The sequence below is a fragment of the Taudactylus pleione genome, unplaced genomic scaffold (genome assembly GCF_031769625.1).
Source record: "Taudactylus pleione unplaced genomic scaffold, aTauple2 ptg000007l, whole genome shotgun sequence".
In the NCBI taxonomy this organism is placed as follows: domain Eukaryota; kingdom Metazoa; phylum Chordata; class Amphibia; order Anura; family Myobatrachidae; genus Taudactylus; species Taudactylus pleione.
In genome coordinates this window covers 12,094,605-12,111,152 of record NW_028284410.1, presented here as the reverse complement: position 1 = coordinate 12,111,152, position 16,548 = coordinate 12,094,605, and the positions used below count along the sequence as shown (strand labels likewise).

The following is a 16,548-nucleotide window of genomic DNA, read 5'->3' as shown; positions in this document are numbered from 1 at the left end:
TAGTGTCATGGCGTGGGCATGTATGGCTGCCAATGGAACTGATTCCCTTGTATTTATTGATGATGTGACTGCTGACAAAGCAGCAGAATGAATTCTGAAGTGTTTCGGGTAATATTATATGCTCATATTCAGTCAAATGCTTCAGAACTCATTGGACGGCGCTTCACAGTGCAGATGGACAATGACCCGAAGCATACTGCAAAAGCAACCAAAGTTTTTTAAGGCTAAAAACTGGAATGTTATGCAATGGCCAAGTCAATCCCCTGACCTGAATCCGATTGAGCATGCATTTCACTTGATGAAGACAAAACTGAAGGGAAAATGCCCCAAGAACAAGCAGGAACTGAAGACATTTGCAGTAGAGACCTGGCACAGCATCACCAGGGATGAAACCCAGCGTCTGGTGATGTCTATGCGTTCCAGACTTCAGGCTGTAATTGCCTGCAAAGGATTTGCAACAAAGTATTAAAAAGTGAAAGTTAGATTTAGGATTGTTTAGTTTGTCCCATTACTTTTGGCCCCTTAAAAAGTGGGAGGCACATATAGAAACCGTTGTAATTCCTACACCGTTCACCTGATTTGGATGCAATTACCCTCAAATTAAATCTGAAAGTCTGCAGTTAAATCACATCTTGTTTGTTTCATTTCAAAGCCATTGTGGTGGTGAATAGAGGCCAAAATATTAGAATTCTGTCAATGTCCCAATATTTATGCACCTGACTGTATTAAATATGGCACATACTGTATATATAAAAAGTTTCCTCTATAATAATGACATTATAAAATGCATGCTTTGTATAAAAGATAAAAAACAGAAAAAAACTTTGTCCATATATAACTAATCCACTTTCATGATCGTAAGTTATTAGAAAAAATTACATTTAAATGAAATGATGGTTATTATCCACACACAATAAAATGTGCAGTCATCTCAGTGGCAGTAAAATCCTCAGTCCGTGACTGCACTGGCTCCACTGTGACTGGCGGTGGCTTCCTATTGGAAGCTCTACCTGCCAGTCAAATAAACAACAGGCTGTCTCAGGGGGCGGTTTCTCCTCCCCCTGGGATTGCCAGTCCGGGCTGCTATTGGCAGAGAGCGGCTTCCAGGAGGAATCCACTACTCTGCCTTTCCGCCAGCCCTAACCAGCTTCTAGGGGCTGAAGACTATGCAGCCCTTTGGAAGCCGGTGACATGCACATGCACAGCTCCCCTCTGCTAGTGTGCATGCGCCACTCCCGGCGCCTGACAGTTCGATTGCGCAGGCCCCGGTACCCGGCCAGGGGGAGCCGGTGAGTGATTGTACCCCCTTGTTTTCAGCTGCGGCAGCCTCTCTCACCTAAGAGGGTAGGAGCCGCCGCTGATGTATTCCACTCACGGTCGGACACTCTCTCCAATAGCCTCAATATGCCTGTGTGCCTCTCCAAAGAATGTAAATATATATGGCACAAGGGATGGCACTCCAGGTCTCATACACCTTCAATAAACTGCAGGCAGAGCCAGTTCACGTTGTCAACGTTTCAGCGGTTTACCGCTTTTATCAAGACATCTGTGCCGTTTATCACGGTGTCTACGCCTACATCCTTATGGATTTTTTTTGCCCTGTGTATTTGCCCTTTGTTGACTTGTGTTTCTGTTCGTTCCTGTCTTGTGGTGTGTCAATCTATTAAGCTCCATCACTATATAAAATGTCTCTTGTCCTTTAATAATGTAATTGCTTGAAAAAAATATAGCTCTCATCAACTCCATGGTTAAACACATTTAAACTAAAAAAAAAAATAATCCTAAAATAATACATATTTAAAACGGGATTTATACTCAATACTTAATAATCCCAGTAGTTAGATTCTTTTAAGTAGTTAAATATATATCATCCTCATAAAGTTAAAAGCGGGATTAGCATATCTATAAAGACATTCTTTTTATTAATGTCACTCTGTGGGGTCTATGTATTAATCAGGACCCTTTCTCTGGCTTTTTGGAGGTCTATCGCTAGTTAATTCCTCCTTCATATATGTGCACATATTATTGCCACACCTCTGTTCACTGGGTACAACCACTTTGACAGATGGTTACGCCCCTTCAACAGGCCCCTACTGTAGCAATCCCCTGGTGGGCCCTTCATGCCCCAGTCCAACACTGTCCACAGGATTTATAGACAGACATGATGCATTTGGAAAGGTTAGCAATTGTCATGCTACCGATGTGTCCTCTTACATCCTCGCCGATCACGCTACAAACGTGCGGATGCATCGCGCCATGCAGTTGCCCACAGTTGCTTACGCTACGGTACAAATATACAAAAATTGTTCAGATTTTGCGCAAAAAACAGCATCCAGTGAAAACCAAAAGGGAATCCCTACTCGTTTCCCTTACAAGAACAATACAAAAGTAAATAGTCCCACTCAGGCGCTTGTTAGATGTTCAAATAGGTATTATAGTACATATAAAAAAGTCTCTTACTCTAAAACCATACAACAGAACTTTTCAATTCCCAAGAGGCTTTTCCTGACGGGATCCTTTTTTTTCTTTCACTCCTTCAAATCTTTTCCGTACAATGCCTTGGAATTTCTTTCAATTTATTTCTCAAAGAAAAATAGAGAACGAAACAGTGCATACTGTTCATATGTAATAAAAAAAAAATGATTTCACACAATGCACTCACATTCTATTAAAATATATATGTATATAGCACCGCCCATATGGTGCAACAATCAAGGATCAGTTGTGTCAAGGGTATTGGATAACCTTAGCTAGGGCGAAGGACTATTTGGTTTAGCCAAATAGTATTTCTGGAAAATCACTGAAAAGTTTATTTAATTATAAGGAGTGCTTATAGGGTGGTATTCAATTCTTTCGCCCCCTTACGCACCTGACAGGAGCTATTCAATTGTTGCTTCTGTCGGCGCGATCAGCTGCCGGCGCACCATTTCAGCTCGCAGCCCCAGGGGCTGTGCGAGCTGAAATGGGCGAAAAGTTACCTGTTTGGGCGCCCAAACAGCACTTATCGCGATCGCGCCCAGCACTTTGGTCAGAGGTAACCGTTTTATGGGGCTAAACCCGACTACTACGGGCGCGATCAGCGCGAAAATCAGAAACAATTGAATAGTGCCCAGAGATCTCCCGTCACTTTAAATGGGAGATCTGGACCGCGAAAACAATTGAATACTGCCCTTAAAAGGGTTAAGAGTTTGGTTTGCAATGTGATGTTTACAAACATTTACACCTGAATATTTCTATCAATGTGCACTGATAAGGTAAGGTAAGTTATGTGCTTGTGCTTCTTGAAGTGTGCTGAGCGCAACATCTGTGCAAAACCAAAGTATTTTGCTCTGCACATTGGATATACCTTCTATGTACCTCTTAATGCTATGGTATAAGACCATCACTTCCTTTTATTGGTCCTGTATTTGCACTGATCAGCTTCTGAGCATTACTTGTCAGGCCTCCTGCTAAAGCTACGTAGACAATTGCAGTAACTAAAGGAAGTCATGCCCCATTCACAATACTACAGTATAGGACTTCTACTGAGCTACATTCAGACATATAACACAGTATGGAATATTTTGCATATAACACTTCCCCAAGGACGTTAATACAGTTGTAGAGTTTACACTGCATAAAATGACTGTGGGTAGGAGCATGGGACTAAATATTCATTGTGCCACTTTATGCTAAAACTCAGTGTTGTAGCAACACTTTGTTCATTTTTTTAGTTACGTATAACACATAATAATAAATGTAACTATATAATTTAATAGTGGTAGTAAAAGTGACACTAATAATATTCCATTCAAATGTACAGTTTATTTCTCCTAGTGATATACACTGAAATATACCAGTAATACTGCACAGCACGCAGGTTTAGAAGTTTGAAGAAAGTTTCACTGAAAACCATACAGTAACTAGCTAGCATATAGAATAATCGACTTGATGCCACTTAGTGATAAACAATTCAGTTTCAAACAATGGCTTCCTACCCCAGCCAAAATGTCTAATCTCTCCGGCTAAGTGCTGTGAATCTCTGCAAGTAAAACCAGGATCTGGAATATTAACGTCCTCAACCATAGCTAATACACAGTGAAATTGCATTTGCCATGCTGTCAAACTGCCTCATATCTCAATGGTGACTTCATAACCTAGATTTAGGATGATCTAACTTTTCTCTTTACTGAGTTTCTACTCGCATCTCTCATTTTATGGTCAACAAACTTGGATTTTAATCACATTATGAAAGTTTTATAAATATGAAGCAGTACTGGGATATCTTTTTAGAAAATTGTCCCGCAGTTAAAAACAAATTGTATCCTGGCTGAGGATGGTGGGTGTGTTTCTTTATGCCCTGCTGCTAGCACATCATTGGCTAATATGATTTAAAAGACAGGAATAGAATTAGCTGTCTGCTGAGCGTGGAACAATGTCAGACACCCTGTCTCCACAAATGGCCTTTCTGTTATCAACTGTATAATACTATTAAAGTGATGTATCCAGAAATGGATGCTGAATAACTGAGGACAGAAAGGCAATCAGGCATTCATTTACGCACCCTTGAGCCTTGTGCCATCTGCCATTTTACTTTCACCTTTACTGCACATCACAAGCACAAGAAAAAAACATTGTAATCCAACAGATCATGCTTTTTTTTCTAATGTGTAAATGGAACGGTTCAGCCTCCTTTCAAAAAGCATAATATTATAAAATGATCAGAAGAGCTTGAACCTAGATGCTACTAACCCTTTGTGGTTTGGGACTCCATACACATAGTTTTAGCACAAAGAATGATCTGGTAACAGAAGGGTAGTACAGGCAGCACTCATGTTCCATCTTGCAACACTGCAATGTACACGCTGCACTACTGGGTCAAAGTCTTAGAACACCCCTATTGTTCCAGTTTTTATTTAAATTTAAGCAATTCAAGTCCAGTGACTAAACCGAAATGCTAGAGGTTAAAAAAAAAACAAGTTTAGGATAGCTTAAAGTGAAAAAAAAAATAACTGCCACTAGAGCCAGCCCAAAGCATCGAAGGAGGGTCGAACTCAAGTCCAGCATATGCCCTCCATTCACACTCACACAGAGAACTGTGTGCGATACATTATTCATTGCTTACCACCCCATAGTGTTGTTATCTGAGCTGGGCCCGTGGCCTCAGAAAGGCTCTGTCAGTCTTGAATGATTCTCTCATGCAGTCCTGCTTCTGTGTGTTGACAGTGGTAGCAGTTGAGTTGGGGGAGTGCATGTAATGTGAGGAGCTAATACAGCTGTGTGTGGCTGATGGGGATCATCAGCTACCAAGCATCAGTCGCATAACTGGTCATCCGACTGCGGGGATCCAGAACTTCACACCCCCTTAAAATGAGGCTCTCACTACTAGCCTTGCCAGGTTAGGATTAGCACATCTCACGAGACCAGACACAGATCCGTGGGCTGCACTCTTTATGTGGAATGACAGGCAGCCTGTCACTGAATGGTGACTGCCGGAGTCTCCCCCTTTTGGCCATGCTGTCTTTGACAGTCAGCAATAAAAACAAATAAAGATGGAGCTGGTGCAATGCAGCTCAGTTAAGTAATGCATGCAGCTCGGCAATTCCGTCTTAAGATGAATCAGACCCTCAGACCTCAAAGGGCCCTAGGCAAGAGGGCCCCACCTTGATCCTTAAGGCAAAGTATACCGTACCTTTTCTAGACAAATTAGAGCTTAAGTTGAAGTTTAAACATCACCCCCTCTTAACTACCAAATTAAAAGATAAATAATTACAAAGCAAAACTAAATAATAAAGAAAAGATAGGGGTCATAGTTATCATTTTCTATCATCAGTACCATGGTAATATACCGGAAGTATTCCTTAAAATGACCATAATGATATATAACACTGAGCAGGATTATAGAGATTAGGGTAAAAAACAATCCACTATATTCATTGCTCATCTATTATCAAAATCACATACAAAATATCTTATTAGAGAAATCAAATTGCCACTGCCAAACAGTGTAGAGACAAATTGAAGATGCAGAGTAAAACTGTACATATAGGTACAATATAATGCAAAAAATCAATGTAAATAATTAGAGAAAACAATGTAAACCTAAGGACTCACTGAGTCCGCGAAGTGCTAAAGCATCTAATCTGTGTATCCAATGGGACTGTATTATGTGTGTTCATACCTCCACTCCCAAAACCGCTGGCTTTCCCCAAGGCTCTCCCTTGCACTATTTAGATATCATGTGCATGTGTACTGCATATATTCATCCTAGGCAGAGCAGTGACGAGAGAGTGCCTATCCACAGCTGCAGGATGCTGCGGTCTGTGGGTGGAATGGCAACAGTGCCCAAAAAAACGGCACAATCCTGGCAAAAGTTGGATGGTTGGGGGGGTGTATGAAACACTCATTAATACACTCCCACATAACATACCATTACTACACCCCCTAAAAACACAAACTTTGATGTATCTCCTTGATAACAGTAAAATACCTTCATAAGATGAATATAACCCCTAATCCAACTACAGTTTGCATTAATAGCCATCCCTCTCTACCTCCCTCTTCCATATACTTAACTCAGCTGACAGGAGGCTCTGTGCAGTACTCACAGTGGAGCTTAGGAGAAGGATAGAGACAGCACAGGGGTAGTGGAAAGGAGGGGCAGGCACTTGTAGAAAGAGAGGGTTAGAGTAAAGGAAGGAATGGGACAGGGTCTCAGGGAGATGAGAATTATAGAGAGGCTAAAGCTGAAAAGGAGGTGGAGCTTCAGACGAGAATGGAGGAAGGTGAGTGTGATTGACATCTGGGCATGCTCTCACTGAGCACAGCAGACAGCAGCACGTCACCGTACCCGGGGAATGTGTCCCCTATGCTCCCCCTCCACAGTGCAGTGTCAGTGATTCTAGAGCCGCTGCCCCCAGCTCCTGTTGGAAGCAGCGGCAGACAGGCCCCTCAGCAGGTGCACTGTCGTCACGGCCCGTTAAGACCAGCCCTCATATAAAAGGGGCAAAGCCATAAAGCAGTGGGTCCCACCGGGGAATTACCTGATTCCCCGGCAGCCCAGTCTAAGCCTGTCTGTGGAGATAAGTTTGTTAATTGGTATACCAGTCTGTCATGCCCATGTGCAGGGACCAAAGCAGCAACGCATTTTATCCACTTGTGTGGATTTTTTTCAAGTCTAACAGGTGTGCACCTCCGTCCCTTCATCGCCCTGTGCAAACGCTGGACAGCCAGGAGAAAGGTACAATACATCGGGCGTGGGAGACTAATACAGGTGCTGCATGTGGCATTATTGAAATATACCCAATGTTTTTTGAAAACTGCTCAAAGCACTGTACTTATCACCGAACTGATTCTGGATCATTTATATTTTGCATATAGCCGGCTGCAGTACTGGGACCATTTATGACATCTGATAACTAAAGGCTCACTGCAGTTGGAATATGGACACTATCTTTAAAAAAAAAAAAATGTAGATGCATACTGTCATTATTCAATACTTTTACAGTGTTGCAACTCATTTTGGAATACCACTGCAATCCATATGAGACCCCATTTTTCAGTTAATTTTAAAATTTTAAATGGTACTATCCATAAGTTCAATTGGTTTATTCATACTGTATGATTTGTTTATGTATCTTTTTTATTGTGTGTAGTTGAAGCTTTATAATGTTATTGCATAAATATTTTATTTTACTTAAGTAGATTGCGGTCCAACTGCAATTTTATTCACCAGCACATTCTCATTTTCTCTATATGACTTCTGCTGGTGTTGGGAAGAAGTTCTTGAGCAGTATTTGATTTACATTATAGAAAGAATGCCACGAGTGTGTTCGGCGGTGATATCTTCAAAAGGTGGCTTTGAGTCAAAAGTCAAAAATTTAGATTCAATTTTGTTAAATTGATTCTATGATTTCTATTTTTATCTCCAATTGTTTATTTATTCTATGTTCAGTGCTCAGAGTATACACTGAGACATTAAACTGCATAAATTAATACAAACTGGAATGTGGGGATGTTCTAAAACTTTTGACCGCTATATTTTTATGCTTTGTCCAACTCTACATAATTTGCATTCCAAGCATCTTATGAACATACAGTCAGGTGCATAAATATTGGGACATTGACAGAATTTTCATATTTTGGCCTCTATTCACCACCACAATGGCTTTGAAATGAAACAAACAAGATGTGCTTTAACTGCAGACTTTCAGATTTAATTTGAGGGTAACTACATCCAAATCAGGTGAACGGTGTAGGAATTACAACGGTTTCTATATGTGCCTCCCACTTTTTAAGCTGTCAAAAGTAATGGGACAAACTAAACAATCCTAAATCTAACTTTCACTTTTTAATACTTTGTTGCAAATGCTTTGCAGGCAATTACAGCCTGAAGTCTGGAACGCATAGACATCACCAGACGCTGGGTTTCATCCCTGGTGATGCTCTTCCAGGCCTCTACTGCAAATGTCTTCAGTTCCTGCTTGTTCTTGGGGCATTTTCCCTTCAGTTTTGTCTTCATCAAGTGAAATGCATGCTCAATCGTATTCAGGTCAGGGGATTGACTTGACCATTGCAAAACATTCCACTGTTTAGCCTTAAAAAACTCTTGGTTGCTTTTGCTGTATGCGTCGGGTCATTGTCCATCTGCACTGTGAAGCCGTCCAATGAGTTCTGAAGCATTTGACTGAATATGAGCATATAATATTACCCGAAACACTTCAGAATTCATTCTGCTGCTTTTGTCAGCAGTCACATCATCAATAAATACAAGGGAACCAGTTCCATTGGCAGCCATACATGCCCACCCCATGACACTACCACCACCATGCTTCACTGATGACGTGGTATGTTTTAATCATAAGAAGTTCCTTTCCTTCTCCATACTCTTCTCTTCCCATCACTCTGGTACAAGTTGATCTTTGTCTCATCTGTCCATAGGATGTTGTTCCAGAACTGTAATGGCTTTTTTAGATGTTGTTTGGCAAACTCTAATCTGGTCTTCCTGTTTTTGAGGCTCACCAATGGTTTACATCTTGTAGTGAACCCTCTATATTCACTCTTGTGAAGTCTTCTCTTGATTGTTGACTTTGACACATATACACTTACCTCCTGGAGAGTGTTCTTGATTTGGCCAACTGTTATGAAGGGGTTTTCCTTCACCAGGTCTTCCGGGTCTTTTGGTGTTGCTGAGCTCTCCGGTGCGTTCTTTCTTTTTAAGAATGTTCCAAACAGTTGATTTGGCCACACCTAATGTTTTTGCTATCTCTCTGATGGGTTTGTTTTGATTTTTCAGCCTAATGATGGCTTGCTTCACTGATAGTGACAGCTCTTTGGATCTCATATTACGAGTCGACAGCAACTGATTCCAAATGCAAATGTCACACCTAGAATCAACTCCAGACCTTTTACCTGCTTAATTGATAATGAAATAATGAGGGAATAGCCCACACCTGTCCATGAAATAGCTTTTGAGTTGATAGTCCCATTACTTTTGGCCCCTTAAAAAGGGAGAGGCACATATAGAAACCGTTGTAATTCCTACACCGTTCACCTGATTTGGATGTAATTACCCTCAAATTAAATCTGAAAGTCTGCAGTTAAAGCACATCTTTTTTTGTTTCATTTCAAAGCCATTGTGGTGGTGAATAGAGGACAAAATATGAAAATTCGGTCAATGTCCCAATATTTATGCACCCGAGTGTATGTAGAGTACTATAATATCATGCTAGTGTACTGTAAATGGTTGATTTTGTAATTGAACTCTGTATGTTGGCAACAGACATTGCTCTATACGACAGCTGAAGCAAAGTAGACCCACAATTGCCCCTATTAACCCCTTCCTCATATGGACACTTGAGTAGTAAGTTCCCTTTACAGATTTTGCCACCAAGAGTGCTGTGGGTCAAGATTGACTTTTAGGGACTGATTCAGAGGTGGACACTAATCACTTTGTGGCTGTGCCTTTGCGCGCAGCAGTACTGAGGTTATGTCTGTGCCGCAGCTGCTGTAATGTGTACAGAGACGTCAACCGGCTCTGCCTTTATTCCGCCGCTTGCATACAAAGAAACACCATCAACTTTCTAAGCAATCCCATGGCTGCACAGAATGTCCATCGGAAATAAGCCGTTGGGGCCAGTGAAGCTGCGCAAACTGTCAATAACTCTACATCCAAAGACTACGACCGCCCTCTGTAAACCATCGTGATGCAGGCAGAGTACAAAAACCACCCCCCACTTGTGCATACACCAGGATAGCGTCCACCCTGAATCAGGCCCTTAGTTTAGTCTCACACTTGCACTAGAAACCCTGGCAGGTTGTGGCCATTAGATTTACTTCTAGTACCAATCAGCATTTCAGAACTTTGTTGGATAGCCAATATATCTCTCTGCATCTACAGTCATCAAACACCCTCATCTAGCTAAATGAGCACATCATTTCTTTCATGCAGATTGCAGAGTTAGAGCTGGAGAAGAGAGATCTAGAGAGACAAGTCAATGAACAGAAAGCTAAGTGTGAGGCTACTGAGAAACGAGAGGCAGAGAGACGGCAAGTGGAGGAGAAGAAGCATGCAGAGGAAATACAGTTCCTGAAACGAACTAACCAGCAGCTGAAGGTTAGACTTACCCTCTAAATGCCTACTGCTTTTCTCCAGCATAAAGTTGTTCTGGAGCAAGTAAAACTACTGTTGCTCTTGTCTGGGCTGGGAACAAAGGCATTTTCTTCCAGTCCTTCATCATGACATGTTCTCTGTATGGGTCTTATAACTCCTGCATATGCTGATGTGAGTTCAAAACTGATTGCATGGTACAATTTTATATGTAATGCTGGCCACACACATGGCAATCTGCACACGATCAGCCGATGTGTACGATTTCCCTTGAAACTCTCCGCAGCAGCTCTGCACACAATTTGGGGGTAAATTTACTAAAGGTCGATTTGGCATTTTGAGTGATTTGAGGTGCGATTTTCATTTGATTTGGATTCGATTTTGCTTTTGGGTATTTACTAAAGGCCAAATTGAATGTAAAATCGGACTTCAAATTGGCCTCAAATCGACCATCGGACAAACATTGGTACTTTTACATAGCCCAACACACAAAACCCTTATTTCTACTTCAGGGTCCATAGGGTATCCACAGGATACCTTGGGGTATAGGTGTGACGTCAGTCGCAGGGCACCAAAGAGTTAAGCTTTCAGCCTCCCAGGATGCACTAGGTCCCCCTCCTATACCCCGCCCCCAGGCCAAGGCACCTCAGTTTAGTTTGGTGCCCGGCCGGAGTCGGGTGCACCTGTTGGAGTGGGGGCTAGAAGAGCCCCTGAAGCTTATTCTTCATGCAGCTGTGGCTGCACAACTGGATGAACAGCATGGACAGTCAGTCCTGACGTCCATGCTGTCTTCCCTACACCCCGCCGGTACCAGAACGCCGGTACTGATCCGGGGATGCTGGTGGGCGTCTGGGGTCACAGCTAGCGGTGACCCCAGATGCTCCGGACCATGGCCGGATTCAAGGGGGACAGAGGTAAGCAGCGGGGTCCCGCGGTGGGTCCCCGCTGATCACATGGTCCTAAGTCCCCAGGCAGGGGGCTCCCTGGGGACTGGCTGCAGCGTGGAGCCAGGCGACCAACCTGCGCTTCCACTACCCCCTGGGACAGCGGACCGCAGCAGAGCGGTAGCGCTGCGGCGTCCCAGGGGTTAAATGCATGCCAGGGGAGCGCGCCTTCCCTGTCTCACAGCCGGCGCCTCCCCCGCTGCACACAGCCCTCTCTGCACTGTGCTGACTGGTCCTGTGTCAGCGCTCCTCCCCCAGGCCAGCTTCTCTCTGCTCCTCGGCGGCCATCTTCTCTGCAACGCATGGTGAACGCTGCTGGAAGTCTGGAAGGAAGCATCGTGGTCTGGGTCCCCCCGCATACCTCTCCTCCGCTGTGGCTCAGGTCTGTGTATGCAGCGCTGTGTCCTACCAGGCCCTGTGTCTGTGTAGTTGAGTGATCAGCGCTGTTAGTGCAGGAATTGTTATTTCTCTGCATTGTATGTGACTGTGCTAGCGCTGCCTGTAACTATTCTTCACTAAACTGTCAGCTTTATTACTGTCCCTGTTCTTTCTGCTAAAGCCCTTGCGGTGCGGTGCTGCAGGGTGGTCTCTCGCCTATTTAATACTTAATTGGTGAGAGAGGTCACATACGTGGTGCCATCATGTCTGAAAGTGATTTTCCCCTCCGGCTACAGTGTACCACGTGCAAAGTACCGTTAGCGGAGGGGGAGGGTAGCGCGGAGGGCCTTTGCCGGCAGTGTTGTCCATGGCGCGGCCTATTACGGTTACAGCACCGGTACAGGAGCCGCCCTGGGCTTGTTTCGCTCAGGCGTTAACAGCTTTAGTGGGCCAGTTAGCTCCGCAGCCCGCGTTTACTCCGATGGGTTTGTCCCAGCAGTCTGTGGTGTCGTCACCCATGCAGGGGTTCCCACGACAATTGGTGGTACCCCACAGTCTCCCTATTTCCCCGCACCCGGGTTCTCAGGAGCCAGCGTGGGTTAACTCCCTGACGAGTTCTTTACAGCACTTGTCGGATGTATTGCAAGGGGAGTCTGTGATGCGGCCTCATAAAAGGCCGGTGGCGTCTCTGTCCGCTCCTTATGAGGATGACGAAGGGACGTCTGATGATGGGGAGATTCTGGATCCTTACGATCAGGAACCTTTCCATACTAAGGACGCTGATGCTAAGTCCAAAGTATATATTCCTGGACTTATTCGGGCGGTCCGCACAGCCTTGGTGATTGAGGACGAAGTTCCCCCAGCGGCTAAATCTAAGTATGCCTTTTTCAAAGATGTGAAGGGCGATGCCACAGTCTTTCCTCTTTCGGGTCAGTTGGTGGACCATTTAGAGGAGGCGTGGAAACAACCTGGCAAAAGATACCAGCCGCAGAGACGCCTGGCGGTGGCTTATCCGTTCGCGGATAATTATTTTGCTAAGTGTGAATCCCCTCCACAGGTGGATTCTCACGTGACCCGTCTTGTCCGTAGTGCCACATTGCCGATGCCATCCATGTCCTCCCTTAAGGATGCTACGGACCGCAAGGTAGAAATCTGCCTGAAGTCCGCTTATTCCCTTGCAGGGGGGGCAGCACGGCCGGCTATGGCCATTTGCTGGGTTGCCAGAGCGATGGAGCGCTGGGCGGATTCATTAGAGGCTTCTTTTGAATCCGACTGTCCGGCCGAACAAGCGGAGTTGATTGGCAATCTCCGTGATTCGGCCACCTACATCAACGAGGCGGCTCTAGACATTAGTACTCTGGTGTCTAGAATTTCTTCAGCAGCGGTAGCTGCTCGTCGCACCTTGTGGCTGCGATCCTGGAAGGCGGACGCAGATCCAAGAAAGGTCTGGAAGCGTTGCCGTTTACCGGAGAAGTTCTCTTCGGTCCGGATCTGGATAAGATTGTGGCCACGCTGGCGGCAGCCAAATCTGCTTGTCTCCCGTCGGCCGCTGCTCCTTCTGGTTCTGGACCATCGTCCTTTCGGTCATCTAGGGCCCAGGGCAGGCCCAAACCACAGTCGTTTCCTCGACAGGCTGGCCCTAAGAAATCGGGCAAGCCCCGGAAACAGGCATGGAGTACCAGACGTCCGGCCCCCAAGCCAGATGACAAGCCTGCGGCCTGACGGTCCGGGTCTCCCCTTGGGGGATCCCAGGGTGGGAGGCCGCCTGCTGCAGTTCTCCCGGTGTTGGTCGTTCACTACGACAGACACTTGGGTTCTGGAGGTGGTCTCTCACGGGTACGCCCTCTCCTTCCGGCACAGACCCCCGGCTCGATTCTTCACCACGGGTCTACCATCAGACCGGAACAAGGCTACGGAGCTGCGGAAGGTATTGCACACTATGCTCCAGGCTGGAGTTATAGTGCCTGTTCCATTCTCCCAGAGGGGCCAGGGTTTCTATTCAAATCTATTTTTGGTACAGAAACCCAATGGGTCATATCGTCCGATTCTCAACCTCAAAGCACTCAACAAGTCTTTGCGGGTCCCGAAGTTTCGGATGGAGACCCTACGGTCCATCATTCTGGCGCTGGAACCTGGGGACTACATGGTGTCATTGGACATACAGGACGCTTACCTGCATGTCCCTATTCTTTTGCGCCATCAAGAGTTCTTTCGGTTTGCAACCGCAGCGACCATTTCCAGTTTCGGGCGTTACCTTTTGGCCTGGCGACAGCACCACGTGTTTCACCAAGGTGATGACGGTCATGGCGGCTTCTCTGCGGCTGCAAGGAGTCCGCATGTTGCCGTACTTGGACGACCTGTTATTGGTGACAGGATCTCCAGAGCTCCTGTTACACCACTTGGACCTGACCATTGCACTGCTGCAACGGCACGGCTGGCTAATCAACTGGCAGAAGTCCACTCTAATCCCGTCTCGGAGGATTCTGCATCTTGGAGCCTTATTGAACTCGGGACAGCAAAGGATCTTCGTGACGGAGGACAAGATCTCTGCTTTACAGTCAAGGGTGCGCAGTTGTCTGCACAGCCGCCGGGTGTCCTTACACTCGGCGATGAGGTTACTGGGCTCCATGGTGTCGGTGTTCGACATGGTGGAATACGCCCTGTTTCACTCCAGACCTCTGCAGCACCTGATCCTGTCCAAGTGGAACGGGCTGCCTCAGTCTCTGAAGTTCCAGACGATTGTGCTCACCCCGGAGGTTCGCCTGTCCCTTGCGTGGTGGTTAAAGACGACCCACCTCAACAAGGGACGTCCGTTCTGGGTTCCAAATTGGGTCCTGTTGACAACGGACGCCAGTCTTCGGGGCTGGGGAGCAGTTTCGGGTCCACACTTGTTCCAGGGCAGGTGGACGCCGACAGAAGCGGAGCTTCCAATAAATATCTTGGAACTCCGTGCGGTCTTCAATGCTCTCCTGCAGGCACAGCGGTTTCTCCAGGGTCACCCGGTGCAGGTCCAGTCGGACAATGCTACCACCGTGGCCTACATAAACAGGCAAGGAGGAACTCGCAGTCGGGAGGCTCTCGTAGAGGTCTCTCGGATCCTGGTTTGGGCGGAGCGCAATCTTCCGGCCATATCAGCGGTCTTCATCCCGGGAGTGCTAAATTGGCAGGCGGACTTTCTAAGTCGCCAGGACGTTCATCCAGGGGAATGGTCCCTGCACCCGGACGTTTTTCAACTACTGGTGGACAGGTGGGGTCTTCCAGAAATCGACCTCATGGCGTCCCGGCACAACAACAAGTTGCCGGTGTACGGGTCTCGCACAAGAGACGAAGGGGCGTCTCTGGTGGATGCTCTGTCCGTCCGGTGGACGTTCAGGTTCACATACCTGTTCCCTCCGGTCTCCCTTCTTCCACGGGTAGTCCGGAAATTCAAACAGGAAGGAGGGATGCTCCTGTTGATAGCTCCCGCGTGGCCCAGACGGCACTGGTTCTCAGACCTTCAGGGTCTGTCCGTGGACAGTCCTCTGCGGTTGCCGCTACGACCGGACATTCTGTCTCAGGGTCCTTGTCTTCACCCGGACCTGACTCGGCTGTCTTTGGCGGCGTGGCTATTGAGACGGCCATGCTGAGGTCCCGGGGGTTTTCCAGCTCTGTGGTGCGTACCATGTTACGAGCTCGGAAACCGTCTTCCGCGAGGATATACCATCGCGTGTGGCATATGTTCTTCCAGTGGTGTCGACCGAGAGGTTATGCACCGCGGGAGTTTCGTCTGTCTCGGATTCTCGCCTTCCTGCAAGCGGGACTAGATCATGGGCTTCGCCTTGTTTCTTTGAAGGTACAGGTTTCGGCCCTATCTGTCTGGTTTCACCGTAGGATTGCTACAATCCCGGATGTGCGCACCTTTATGCAAGGTGTTCTCCGTATTCAGCCGCCCTTTGTTCCACCTGTGGCGCCTTGGGATTTGGCTGTGGTCCTGAGGGCTCTCCAAGGACCGCCGTTTGAACCACTGGGCTCAGTGGATATTAAATGGCTAACAGCTAAGACTGTTTTCCTTCTGGCCGTTGCTTCAGCCAGACGTGTTTCTGAGTTAGGGGCTCTTTCTTGTAGACCCCCTTTCTTGGTTTTTCATGGGAACAGGGCAGTGCTCCGCACTCGGCCCAAGTTTCTTCCCAAAGTTGTTTCCCAGTTTCATGTTAACGAGGAAATAGTTGTTCCGGCCTTTAACTCACCGGGTCTTTCCGTGGGTGAGGCCTCTTTGGATGTTGTGCGGGCCTTAAGGACTTATGTGGACCGCACTTCTTTGTTTAGGAAGTCGGACGCTTTGTTGTCCTCTATGGCTTCTGTAAAAAGGGTTGGCCTGCTTCAAAGCAAACTTTGGCAGCCTGGATCCGTATGGCTATTTCTGAAGCTTATCTTCATGAAGGCCTACCGGTCCCTCCTTCTCTGAAGGCTCATTCCACTAGGTCTGTGGGTCCTTCGTGGGCAGCTTGACGTGGTGCCTCGGCAGTTCAGATCTGCAAGGCTGCTACGTGGTCTTCTGTCCATACCTTCGTGAGGTATTACAGGTTTGACACCTCCGCCTCTCAGGATGCTTCCTTCGGGCGGCGGATTCTCCTTTCTGCACAGGAGCGTCCCCACCCT

The 16,548-nt window shown here is 46.4% G+C and overlaps 1 protein-coding gene across 2 annotated transcripts in view; it reads left to right on the top strand.

Annotated features, from left to right (window-relative positions):
- The window catches only part of DNALI1 (dynein axonemal light intermediate chain 1), a 46,981-nt gene that overhangs the window by 21,267 nt on the left and 9,166 nt on the right, over nucleotides 1-16,548 (top strand). For both annotated transcript variants that reach the window (XM_088460516.1, XM_088460524.1), the window contains exon 5: nucleotides 10,430-10,594. In XM_088460516.1, the coding sequence (XP_088316642.1) occupies nucleotides 10,430-10,594 (165 nt within the window). The remainder of the gene's footprint in view (nucleotides 1-10,429; nucleotides 10,595-16,548) is intronic.